At 41.8% G+C, this 13,630-nt stretch overlaps 1 protein-coding gene across 11 annotated transcripts in view; it reads left to right on the top strand.

Moving 5' to 3' along the window:
* The window catches only part of znf800b (zinc finger protein 800b), a 31,982-nt gene that overhangs the window by 15,962 nt on the left and 2,390 nt on the right, over positions 1 to 13,630 (top strand). For 10 of the 11 annotated variants that reach the window (XM_086268933.1, XM_086268927.1, XM_086268926.1 and 7 more), the window contains 9 exons: positions 551 to 893; positions 5,470 to 5,565; positions 7,050 to 7,193; positions 9,698 to 9,878; positions 9,967 to 10,156; positions 10,242 to 10,404; positions 11,103 to 11,467; positions 11,566 to 12,729; positions 13,109 to 13,218. In XM_086268933.1, the coding sequence (XP_086125059.1) occupies positions 569 to 893; positions 5,470 to 5,565; positions 7,050 to 7,193; positions 9,698 to 9,878; positions 9,967 to 10,156; positions 10,242 to 10,404; positions 11,103 to 11,467; positions 11,566 to 12,729; positions 13,109 to 13,210 (2,730 nt within the window). In that variant the 5' untranslated portion in view covers positions 551 to 568 and the 3' untranslated portion in view covers positions 13,211 to 13,218. The remainder of the gene's footprint in view (positions 1 to 550; positions 894 to 5,469; positions 5,566 to 7,049; positions 7,194 to 9,697; positions 9,879 to 9,966; positions 10,157 to 10,241; positions 10,405 to 11,102; positions 11,468 to 11,565; positions 12,730 to 13,108; positions 13,219 to 13,630) is intronic. The other variant, XM_086268923.1, reaches the window with a different exon arrangement.

Here is a 13,630-nt window from a genome sequence, read left to right as displayed (position 1 = left end):
CAAGTTTCACACAAGACAGATACAAACCTTATAAGATTTATATATATCTTTTCCATATGAGTGGACTCTGCTAGAGTAGCTTTGTAGGATACACTGATTAAAATAATCTTTATTTACTATGCACTAGACCTTGGTGCAGCCCTTTATATTCATCCACTGTCTAAAACAAGCCAACTTTCTTCTAATTGGCTTCCCTTTGCAAACAGAACCTTTTATCAGGGGTGCGTTCCTTTAAATAACTATAAAGAAGTTATTTAAAGCTTTTGTCTCATAAGCAGTCCCACATATGCTAGTATCCATCACTGCAGTGGCTTGCCCTTTTTACCTACAGTGTTAGTCACTTTCCCTTTGACAGCTACTATCTAAAGCAGTTAAAGATTTTTTGGATTTGTCTCCCTCCAGTGGTTGTATATATATCACAGTGGCAGGCAGCAATTCTTGCTGATGTCCACAGTACCCACAGGAGCATGGAGATTACAGTGGCTTTAATTATAAATGCAGTCCGTTTTATTTGTGTGTCTTATGTTGTCATGTCTGGCTTTCTTGTCAGAGTGGTGTTCAGCCAGAGATGGAGGGAGGCCAACTCCATTCGGACACCCAACATCAACAGGTGCAACCCAGACATGGAGATCAGTGCTCTGATCAGCTTCATCTTCAGACCTCTGCTTCAGCTGAGGCGCTGCCGGTGAAATGGGACCAGAAGGAAACTCCAGTGGATGTTCAGGAAAGGGGCAACTCTGCTGGACAGCACCAGGGTAAGCCTCTGTGGAAGCCCATTCCCCCTCTACTGCCTGAGCCTCATAGGAACACTACCACTCAGACCAGGGACCAGAGCTGCCAGACTGAGGAGCAGTTTCTGCAGACGAGTGCCTGCAAACATGGCCAGAACACAGGTGAGTATGACTGTTGTGTGCAGACTCAAGCTGTTGCACTTAAGGTTTTGAGTCGTCCGTTTATCCCATTCTCATGAGCTCATTGTTTGAGGAAAGGGTATGGGAAAATGTAGCACAACCGTTTGCTTGGTCTCATGGATGAATTGATAGATGTTGCTGGTCAGAGCTACATAATTCAAGAATAAGACAAATGTTCAAAAGGACAAAATTCAAAGGGTTAAAGGTCAGCTAAATCAACATCAGTATGTTTTGCAAAAACACTTTTCAGGGCAGTGTTTAACACTATAAAAGAAGAACAGACGAGGCTATTGTTACCACATTTGTCATTTGGTCTGTTGCATTAGTCTTTTTGCTATCCTTCAAGTTCTTCACCAAGTATATTAGTAGTCTGGACAGACATGGCTGTAAACTGCAGCATGGCTGGCTGGCATACAACCTCATGGTGGGAATTTTAGTCTTCACTCTGCACTACTCGCTGCTTTGATTCATCCACCTACAGGCTAAAACTGTCTGTCAGCCTCCTGTCAGGGCGCTGGAGTAAGGCTGGACTCCAAAGTCAAAGTGAATGGTTTGTTTATACACAGAAAATGGGAACTGCCTTTGGCTTTGAGCACCACTCTGGGCACCACTGGTTAGCTGGAGCTGTCAGACATTTATGAAAGTTTTATTTGGGAACTGATTTATTACACTAGTTTTTTTTTTTTTTTGCATTACTCCTCCATTCTGCTGGTGAGAATGGGATTAAATCCAATAGAAATGTATAGAGAAATGAACACAGTCCTAGTTTAAGAATAAGACGTAACCCATTATTGATTAACTTGGAAAAAATATTCCTAATTCTCCACTTAGGATGAGAACTTGGAAAGATTTTCATGGCCAGATTGTGCAGTTGTCACATCTGTCCTGCTTATGTGGTGTGATTACTTTTAGCTAATGTGTTTCATGACCCCAAAACCAAGCTAAGCTTTTGGATAGAGTTGTAATTTGTACTACAAGGCTATGAAATCTACTTTTTATAATGACAGATGTTCTGTCTGAATTCTGAAATATTTGCTTTATTCTATTCTTTTGGTTTGTTAGATGAACCTTCCCTGCCTTTCATTCACAGTAGCATTCCTTCTTGTCTCATGTTTTCAGAATAGAAGAGGTGTTTTTATGCATCTCACATATGTGTACACTGATACTGTGTTAATGTCATATAGTTCTGGTAGCAATAAAGACACTGCACAGAGAAGCTCTGGTTGATCTGACTCTCTTGCAGAGGGGGATGTGGAGGTCAGAGTGGTCACTAACCTTCACCCCTGGGATTATAGCAGCATACGCAGGGGAGGTGTTGGGGGATGGTAAAGAGGAAAACATGTTCTGTCACACATTAATACATAATCTTCATCTCTATCAAAGCCTCTCACACAGTTGTCATTTACCTTTCTGTCTCTGTCTCTTCCTGCCACCTTCTCTGTGGGTGTATTACTCTGTAAGCTAGTCTCTTTCACTTTTATGTGTCTCTCAGGGTGTTTTCACACCTCTACTGTTTAGTTTGTCTGAGCAGAACAACCGCACTGAGACCTATGGATGAGTGGTCTGGGTCTAGTTCACGAAAAAATCCAGAGCAGTTTGTTTACAGTTAAAATGTGATCTAACCTCAGTCCGACGAACTGTGAAATATCACCCAGATATACTGTTTAGAGAAATTCTCCGTGTTATCAAGAACACAGTACCTTTTTCATTTTGTTTTATTGCTGCTGCCCCAGTAACATCTAGCCAATAAGCAGACTCAATGTTCTCACTTGGTTCACTTGGAGTTTGCTTGGGCTTTTTCTCTGTGTGAAACAAAACCCACATCTTGGAAAGAGGCTACACGCTTACAAACTCATGAAAGAATTCAGATCAGAGTAAACCAACCACAGTTACACCACTTTCACACAAAACAGGTCTACTCAAGGTGTGTATGGCATTTTGAGTAGACCTGCCTCCCAGTATTGTAGAAACTTCTTAAAAGTAGACAATTGATAACTAGATGAAAGTAATGTGATAACTTTGTATTGTTTATAAACATGCTGTTTAAAAATAAAATATTGATACCACTAAAGCAGCGGTCCCCAACCCCCGGGCCTCGGACCGGTACCGGTCCTTGAGTCGTTTGGTACCGGGTCGCGAGAGTTGACGCTCAGGTGTGAAATGTATGGTTTTCAGGGTTTTTATCGGGTTTCAGCGTTATTTTGTTATCGTTTTTATCGTTAACTCAGTTTTCCTGGGTCTTTTCACGTGTGTTATGAATAAATCTTCTGTTTTTCGGTACCGGTACTAGTTTTATTTTGTTGTATTTATCCGCGACACCTTAAAGGCCAGTCCGTAAAAATACTGTCGGGCATAAACCGGTCCGTGGCGCAAAAAGGGTTGGGGACCGCTGCACTAAAGGACATGTGAAATAATTATGTAATTGTTCTTTTTGTTTGCCTTTGTTAAAGTTATACTGACTTAACTTGATAAAAAAAGACAAAAGACAAAACCCTTTATCACATTTTCTATTCATATCACAGTAATGTTGTTGCCTTGATGCATTTTAATCACAGTAATCATGACTTAAAAATCTGGCTGCCCTAGTTGGCATTAAAATATATTGTACCAGTGCAAAATTTTTAAACATGAAATGTCTCAGCTTCTGAATTCCAACATGAGATTAATTAACGTCATCTTGGAAATAGCAGAGCTTTCCACGAATTAACAGAATGCCAGTCAAAGGGTACCGCTACAATCTCCAAGATACACAAATGGTAGTTTGTGGGCTGTAATATATGTGCATGCTTCAGAGGGAGACAAACAGTGGATATTTGTCACAACTGGAAGCAATGATAATGTTTTATTTGGAGCCTTGTGGTAGCCTTGCTTTTACAAACAGCTCTTTTGTCGCAGTAGAAACAATGTTCTCAATGGCATCTTATTTTTTGAGGTGATAACAGGGTGTGTGGTGGTGTGTGGTGGTGTATGTGAAGGTAAACACCCCGTGGTTGTTTGTATGCCCATCTCAGATTGTATTGATGTAAAAAAAAATTGTTCATGGAATACAAAAAAATAATTACATACAAAATAAAAATTATGCCCTCATTCTACCTTTTATTATAGAGGAGGTAGGATGAGGGCACTTTACCTACCCATAAGTCATTTCAGTAAACCACTGCAGGTCTTTCAGCCACAGTCAGCTTCTATAAATAATGCAAGAACCAAAGCTCTGCTCCTGCTATGTTATATTTAATGTTTTATACAACAGAAAACTAAATTTGTTTGACTCTAAGACCAATACGTTCAAACTTCTTTCTTTCCATGAATGTGTGCTGATTGTGTTCATTGTGTTGTGGCACAGGATGTTGTGATCACATCCTAACGATGCATTTTATTTATTTATTTATTTATTTATTTATTTATTTATTTATTTTTACAAAAAATGACAGTGACGTGGTGGTTGCTGCTTGGTAGCTTGTTTCTGATGATGACCACAGGTTTTGAATTGAAGACTAAAACAGTAATTGTATTTAAAAAAAAAACAAAAGCAAATAAACAACAAACTTACGGTCTGAAAATGGTTTAAAAAGCTTTAAAAAAAGGTTTAAAAAGTGTTTCGTTCAATCAATAACAAACAACTATTATCACTAAGGCCAATAAATAACACTGTGGCAACAAATTTGATCTTTCATGCAGGTAGAAAATTTTATATCTGATTTACATTTTTAAAACTTGTTGGCTAGTACTGTTACACTGAGAGTGAACATAAATCAATTCAACTTGCATGAAAACAAGAGAGGAGTAAAGGACAATTGTCTCCCTGTATTATATGACAATTGAATGAATGATTACATGCATTAAAGGGAAGCTAGTGAAAAAGCTGGCACATACGTCAAACAAAACATTAAATCCCTGCCATGATCAGGATTGCTGCTTTCTCAGTCTATATCCTCCAGTAATTGCAGGTCATGCATAAGCAAAAAATATTCTCCAGTGCACATCAGTAAATTTCGCCATGTTCCTCTTTTGGCAGATAATGTGGCACTGTGCTAGACCCAAGTCGGAGTATCCAATCCTTTGCTGTCGCCGACCTCTGTTGGAGTCGGCACAAAAATTTGCCAGCAGCACGCCTCTGCCCTCCCACTGCACATTTTTCATCACTCCCACTTGAGCTGTAGTCCTCTGAGCAATCCCTGCAGAGAGATTTCATTTGTAAAGGGTGTTTTTTCATTTACACCCATGTCCTGTGTTTCCTTTCCGTTATAATGCTGATCCTAGAAGGCAAAGATAGAAGGCATGCTTTCTCATTTTGTGTGTGTGTGTGTGTGTGTGTGTGTGTGTGTGTGTGTGTGTGTATTAGAAGGTAATGATTTCAAAATGAATCACTATCCTGAACAGACTTCATTGTCTGACTCTGATTGTATTTGCCCTTTAAGCACTGGCGTTGGCAATATACTTTGTTCCCACCAGCTCCCCAGAATTTCTAGGTGATGCTTTATTTCTCAGTGGCTTTCATACTCTGTTGTAATTACACGCTCACTTTAATAAAATGCTCTCTCTCTCTCTCTCTTTTTAGGTCTCTGTGTGGAGCCGGGTGATCCTCCTCTGCTCCAGCAGCCTCTGCAGACCTCCAAGTCTGGGATTCAGCAGATAATTGAATGCTTCCGTTCTGGTTTGTGTTTTCTTATTGTCCTTCATTTCATTCTTATTTATGAACTCCTGTCATTGCTCCCTTCTTTCAGTTGAATATGTGTTGACAGTTTTCACAGTGGAGTGCCATAAGGAATTGTGATCTAATCCCAGTAACACATCAGCAGGATTGCCATCCTTTATACCACAAATTTTATTGATTTCTAATTTGTTTATTTAATAGATTAATTGGTTAGTCTGTAAAATATCAGCAAATTGCTACATTGAAAAGAGGCAACCCTGAACTGGATAAGGAGTTAAGAAAAAAGGATCCCTCTCTTCCATCCATCTTGCACTTCTTGATTCCTGAAGCCATGATTATGCTCTCTTGCGGACAAGGACATGAACAGCTGTAGACACTGTGGTCAGTCTGCTTGAAGTCTGCCTGAAAGGCACATATGTAGATGATGTATTGCAATGTAAAGTCTCCTTATCTGATGACAGTGAGCACCTATTAGCTGGTCTTCCTTTGCCCAGCAGTGCTTTACAGTTCCTCCTGGGTCTTCCCGAGGCTATATAACTATAAAACCTCTCCAGTGATTTCTGGGTCTACCCCCGGTTCTCTTCCCAGCTGGGAATGCTTGAAAAGCTTTCCAGAGCTCGTGCCCATAGGTGAAGGTTCAGACACAGATTTTATTAAATCGAAAGCTTTTCCTTCCAACTAAGTCTCTTAAAACAAATCAACAGTACAATACAATAGTCATTAATATTCAAAATACTGTAGATTATGTTTCTGTTGAAATAATGATTATTCTGCTTGAACTCAGCCAGTTGTGTTTAGTCTGATCTTCTGCTCTGTACCTCTAAATTGTAAGCGCACTGTGGTTATGCCTTGCTGTTGTAATCCATGCCACTACACATATAGTTCTGAGCCAGTGGCAGAGGGCAAAGGATAAAATGAAGTGGCAGGTGTGTGTGTGTGTGTGTGTGTGTGTGTGTGTGTGTGTGTGTGTGTGTGTGTGTGTGTGTGTGTGTGTGTGTGTGTGTGGTTCTGACATCTGTGTGAGTCCCACATGTAAATAAAAGGAAGGTGCAGCAATGCGTCACATACCCAATAAAGCACTGAACAGATGCGCAATTGAAATGAATGCTGAATGACAGTTTTTGAAAAAGTAAAAGTGATGAAAGGAGTGTAGTCCTTAATACAAAGACTTCATTATCATTATCAGAAATCCTTTAAAAGAACAAAGTACTAATTCCAGGGATTATGATATCTATCACAGTTACCCTACAGGGTTTTCATGCATACAGGAACTTATCATTCCTCTGTGATTAATCCTAATTTTCTATGCGGTTTCTTATATCAAGATATAATACAGAGTCCTAAAAAAAGTGAAAATATAAATGAATTCAAATTTTATCTAATAAAATGTCCTTCAGCATAATGATGCTGCAGCCAACCTACGCTTAGGGCTGTTTTTGAAAATACTGTATCTGTGCTTTTGACTCCTTATATTTTTGTTGCAGGCACCAGCCAGCTAAAACACATGCTGCTAAGGGAGGTGGACACCATCTTTGAGTGTAAACTGTGCCGCAGTCTGTTCAGAGGCCTGCCCAACCTCATCACACATAAGGAGTACTACTGCCTATCACGCCTGCCTGAATCTGATGGTCAGTGACAACGTGCCTAAGCATGAAGACACACATTCGTCAACATGTCTGGAATACATCTTCATGATCCAAATTCTGCTGAGAAAGCCCCCAAAAGAGCAGAGAAGATGCCTGAAAACTCAGTAATAAAATCAATAGGTACAGCAAGAACTGGGGACAGACCTTTTGTGAAGACTGGGGGCATTCAAATTAACTTGTTAACACCCCCAGACAAACTGTAAGTCCCCGGATAAAGCAGGGATCAAACTTCACTTCAGCTTGGGCCCCATAAATCCCTGAGGTTACCCACACACAAATGCCCTTGGCAAGGGGAAAAAAAGCCTCTGATTTCTTTAACGTCGCCTTCTGCTTCTTCAAATTTGACTTTATCTCACTCCCAAGGTTCCTTAACTCTCTTTCATGCCATCTGTCTCATACTCATTATTGTCTCTGTCTTTGTACACACAAACCCACATCCCATTGCACATCTATCCATCATGCAGTTTCTCCTCTCGTACTACTAAGCAGAGTGACTTTGAACTCGCACCATTTGTTTTATCTACTCCTCATTAGCCATAGTATGAGTCCACGTCTCTTTGCTTTACAAGAGGAAGGATGTACACTAAGAAAGTCTTCAAGCAATTTTTCCATTAGCTTTCTCTGCTTTCTTTTAAGAAACAGTGCTGTCTTGGTATGAACAGTCAGTTATATTATTTACCTTGTAAAAAAAAAGTCTTTTAATTGTATCTTATCTTCATCTGCTTTTTGATCTGTGCGGCAGTAAGTACAGCTTTGTTTTTGTTTTTCCTAATCGGGAGTCTATCAACTAAGGTTTGTTGTGTATTATATTAGAAAATGACTCATTCATACTTGTTCAATACAGGTATGACCCATGAGGCACTACATAACAGTGCAAGACAACCCTACAGTGCAGACACTGACATCATGATTACATTGCCAGTAGCGATAACAACCACAGAGGCAGACTTTACAGTAACAGCACTGGTAGCTATAAAGTGTGTATAAATATACCAGAGGATAACATATGTGGTTATTCAAAGAGCGTAAATTTCCTTGTGCCATTTAAGGTGGCTGTGTATGTCTCAATGTAGAGCTAGTGAGGTATGTTAGTCTATAGCAGAGGTGTCAAACTCCAGTCCTCGAGGGCCAGCATCCTGCTTGTTTTTGAGACATCCCTGCATTACCTGCTGCTGATTATCTGGTTTACATGTGCTTTGCCAATAAGAAGCTACAAGGGCAGGCTAGTTGGAAAACAAGCAGGACAGCAGCCCTCGAGGCCTGGAGTTTGTCACCTGTGGTCTAAAGCATGTCCATACAGTGTAGACATGCTAGAGTGTAAAATATGACTGAGTGAGTGCAGCCTGTGTTCACTCTCTTGGTGCCCCAAGCTTTGAGGAGGCTTACTGCCTGGGAGAGGAAGCTATTTCAGTGTCTGGGAGTGTTGGTTTGGATGCTCAGATATGCCGGACAGCAGAGCAGTAAACAATTGATGGGAGGGCTCTGTAGAGCAGATACAGTGTTCATTGTATAGTTCTGTAAGTGGTAGGGCCACAGTGATCTTCTCTGCTGTCCTTATAATCCACCTGAGGGACTTTAAATCAGTTTTGTTGCAGTTCCCATACCACACAGTGATTTATAAGAATAAAATAAGGGCTTTATTATTGTTGATGAAACCCTAATCCTGTCAAGAGTAAACATTTGCATTTACTTGAAATAAAATACTCTTTGTGGATAAGGATATGTGCTAATCTAAAGTTGCACAGAGACAGTGTTTTGTAGCCCTGCACCCTCATCCATTCACTACATAACCTGAATCACCACAACCACTCTACACTCCAACCATATTAAATGTTGTTTCACTCTCTCCTCTTTTCAGTAGCACAAAAGAAAATGAAAGAGAAAAGCTGGTCGGCCCCTGTGAGATTATTTTGTCCGTTTAGATTTGGGCACTTTTATCTGATGCCTTTGTGCAATTTGCCACAGGTCAGAGATTTTAAATGAATACAATGACTGCTTCTGTTTCTCTTTTTAATAGTATGATGTAGCAGCTCATTAGGCCAAATTGCAGTCTTTCAGGTGATGGCATTACAGCTGAATGAGGATCATTTTCCACTAATTAAAATCTTTTCATTTTGGGTTACCTTGTCTTCATGATCTTTTTTTCCGATATATATTCAAATATCCTTTCTAAATGGGTGTTGTCAGTATAACATGGCTCTGTAGTAACCTCATGTGAACACAGCCGGTATTAGCATTTTATTTTTAGCAAGGCAAATGTTTTCATGACAAATTTCTAGCTTGCTCTTTATAAGGCAGCTGCACCAGAATAGCCTTCAAGTCATACAGACTTAAGTTCAGCTTCTAAAGATTTCACTGAGACTGAACATCTGTGTCACACTCATATACTTGTGTTTATTTGTGTTTATTTGCATACATTTGTTTTTCTTTTGTGTATTATGTGACAAACAGCTGATTGATTGTTTCTTGGGATTTTTCTTTCATAGGTTCATCAGGTGATGACAGGCAGAGTGTTGCCATGAAGGATTTACTGGATGCTATCTATCCACGAGCCGATCGGCCAGATTACGTAGTCCGACTGGAGCCCATTCAGACCACCACAAAGGCTGTGTTTCAGTACCTCACCACAGAGGAGGAGCTTGCTCGGTTTCCATCACACACACCCAGGTCAGCACTGCGCTGATGGAGTAAGATGTACCACAACTTCTAAGATCATGTCTTTTCTTCATTTCTGATATATTTGTATTTCTTGCAGTGCCAGAGAGAGTCCAGTAAATTGGGAGGGCGAATCAATGGAAAGTGTGGAGAATAACCAGGCAAACCAGACAGCTGGACCAGAAAGCCACAACAGCCCAGGACACAACCAGGGACAGAGGAGATGGGAGCCTGAAGAGGAGGCTAAAGAGGAGCAGCCACCGCCTGAGGATGAGGGGTCCAACAGTGGGGTAGGTGTTGCAGAGAACAAAGACAAATCGTTGTCTTCTTTTTGATGCTGAGTAACTCAGTCTTATTTCTCTCACTCTCATTCAGGTTGAAGATGTGACAATCTCCTGTTGTCTTTGCGGTCAAGACTTCAACTCGCGCCGCAGCATCAGACGCCACTGCCGCAAAATGCACCAGACAAAACTCGAGGAACTCAGAAAGTTTACAGAGACACGCACAGTTCCTACGAGCTTGCTGTCCATGGTGAAAGGTATGCAATCTGTATTTGTGCTGGTAAATTGACTAGTAGTTTCTGTTGTGCTTTTCCTGTCCTGACAAATTATAATATCTAACAAAACTTACTTAAAATTGTGTCCTTTCCCACAATCCTCCTTGTTCTTTAAGAAAAAAGAAAAATAAATGGATCTTTGCATTACTGTAATATTAATAACTTGCTCCCTCTATTGTGTAACAGTATTTTGCATACCCTTACAATATTTGTAAAAGTTATTGACTTGTTTTTACAAAGAACTGACACTGAAAAGCTTCTTTTGGTTCCTCTGTTATTCACAAAGGGTCACCACATCAGATGGTATGCCCTTCCTGGAACAGCCCTGAAGGCATTTGTTTCACCTCCCAGTCTCTCAAACTGGGGATCTTTTGAGTGTTAGGTGAATGTAAACCTTCAAAAAATGTTCATGTCTTTAGCCTGATGAAGTAAAAGGCATTTATTACTCATTTAAACCTACCTCGAGTGCCTGGGCTTGAATTTTTTTAGATGTCATTTTTGGTAACATTGTTCTAAACATTCCACGTGAAGTATCGAATTGTGGTCATTTGCTATTATTCATTGTTCTTTGTGTTTACCTACCATGCTATAAAAAATTAGTTTTTTTAATGTTAAATGAAATTTTTACTTTTCCGCAGGAATTATCGTTCGCAATAATAACCCTTTTCATGACACCACAGGTCGGCCGAGGACACTCAGCACACCTACTGGAAAGTCATGTCCAGTGTGCCTCAAAACCTTCGCTACCAAAGCTAATGTGCGACGCCACTTTGATGAGGTGCATCGTGGTCTGCGAAGGGACACCATCACACCCAGCATAGCCTCACGTCCCGGCCAGCCCTTCTCACTGGAAGTCACGCCTCCCAGAAAGAGCAGCAATGCCTCGCCAACACGTGGCCACAGCTCCAAGTCCACCCCTGTGAACTCTAAAACATCATCTTCAAACCAAAACCAAGCCAAACCTCAGACTCAGCTCCCGGCCTCGACACAGGCAAACTCGGCATCATGCCGCTGCACGCTCTGCAAGAGGAATTACAGCTCACAGGTAGGGTTTGTTAATAAGTTGGTATTTTGTCGTCATGTAATTTGCTCCTTCAGAAAACAAACGTGAATTAATTTTTGAATTTCAATTGTGTGTTTCAGCTCATGTTGAAGAGGCACATGCGTATAGTCCACAAGATATACAGCATGAAAAGCAGCAAGTCTTCTAGTACAGCAACGTCCACCGCTGCAGCAGCCACTTCCAACAGCAGCAGCACTAACTTGTCTGTCAGCAACAATGTCAGGGTTAAGGAGGAAGCAGTGGAGCCCTCGGATGAAGAAGACGACGAGGACATTGTCAGCAGTCCAGCACCTTCTCCTAGTGACAGCACTGGCACAGCTAAAGGAGTTTCTGTGGCACACAATGCCACGAAGGTGAAGGAGGAAGAGGCCCCGTCAAGCCCAAAAATGACATCATTATCATCATCATCCTCCCGTGGGGGAAACGCGTGTAGTGGCAGCATGGCCACCAAAATGACGAAACTGTCAGTGGGCTTTGACTTTAAGCAGCTCTTCTGCAAGCTGTGCAAACGACAGTTCAGCTCACGTCAGAACTTAACAAAACACATTGAGCTGCACACAGACGGCAACGACATCTTCATTAAGTTCTACCGCTGCCCTCTCTGTCGCTACGAGTCGCGTCGCAAGCGCGACGTCTTGCGTCACGTGACCGTAGTTCACAAGAAGTCATCCACGTACCTCGCCAAGATCATGCCCAAACTGGAGAGTAGGGCAGTGAAGAGGCTAGCAGAGGTAGTCCTCAACAATTCGAACAAGAGGACAGGCAGCAGCGTCAAAGAGGAAGTGAACGGACGTCACGCTTCGTCGTCTTCCTCCCCCTCACCTCCCGTCACCCGTAAGCAAGAGAGCTCCACAACTGGCCCAACAGCCTCTTCAGCCTCCTCTTCCTCTGCCCCACCTCCAGCCCCCGTCACTCGTAAACAACAGGAGCTGTCGTCGACAGTCTTCACCCCGTCCCCTCCCGTCACCCGTAAGCAAGAGAGACAGCAGACCCATCAGCACCACCCCATCAGCCCCCCGCTGACCCGCCGCAGTGAAAAACACACACACCAACGCAACAACTCCTCCTCCTCCACCAACACCAACACCACCACCTCTTCCTCACCCAGCAACCAAACCCCACACACGCGGCGACATGACGCCCAGTCAGAGAGCAGCACGGGGACATCGTCCACTGAAGTCAGAGTGACAAAGAATTTCTCCCTTCACGCTTGTGACCAGTGTGGACGGGCCTTTGCTAAGAAGGTATGACTGACACGAATTCTCCCTGTGAGAATAGGCAGATACTGACAAAGACCAAATAACCTTTGTTTATACCACAGAAAGTCTTACAGAGGTTAAAAATGTCAACAGTTTTAAAGAGTGCTCTGACCGAGACAGGAAGTAGCACAAATTTGCATTTAAATGAGTCACCTTGGACTCTCTGCAGTTTTCTGGTATATAAGCAAAATGATTAATTGATTAATCAAAGTCATCCATAGATTAAGCATTCATCCGTATGCTATTTTTCCTGCAACCACAACATTAAAACACATTTGGCCAGTAGTGACTTCATAAAATGAAAATAAACCACTAGCATACATCTGCATAACATTTGAATGTATTTGTGAATGATTTTCCTCAGTTGTACCTGGAGTCACATAAGCGAAGCCATCGTAACGCAACGACAGCAGCAGCCAGCAGGAGGAAAGGAGTCAGCACCCGCTCCAAATCCCTGGTCTGGTGAAAAACAGTGTAAGAACACAGAGTTTCCCTCCAGTGCAGCGAGTCCGCTGCTTCATCGCTGCCTCGTTCTCACCCTGCCAGTTTGTCTTTTTGTTTTTTTGTCTCCCTCTCTGTTTCCTGATGTGTGTGCCAAAACTGCAAAAAGACAAGCTCCTGCAAGATGCATTTATACCTGAGCAAATCTATAAATGTGTTTGAGATGGGCCAGTTTCCTTTGTGGCAGGAAATGTGTGTTTATTTGTTAGTCTTGAAGACCACTCCCTGGGCAGAGATGAGAAATCCCAATCAGCCTCCTCCTCCTTCTCCTCCTTTAATTAACTGCTTGGCATGATTTACCAGCTGTTTCCTGCATGCTCACTCTCACTTACTTCTCTGTGTATCACTCTGCTCATTAGAAGTCTTTTTTCTTACCTCCTGCTTC

This window comes from Aulonocara sp. 'chitande type north' Nkhata Bay, linkage group LG17, assembly GCF_057382095.1.
Source record: "Aulonocara sp. 'chitande type north' Nkhata Bay isolate Kocher_YH1m ecotype deep benthic linkage group LG17, A_spYH_male_GT1.1, whole genome shotgun sequence".
In the NCBI taxonomy this organism is placed as follows: Eukaryota; Metazoa; Chordata; class Actinopteri; order Cichliformes; family Cichlidae; genus Aulonocara; species Aulonocara sp. 'chitande type north' Nkhata Bay.
Note: the sequence above shows the minus strand (reverse complement) of the source record. Positions and strands in the feature narration are given on the sequence as shown.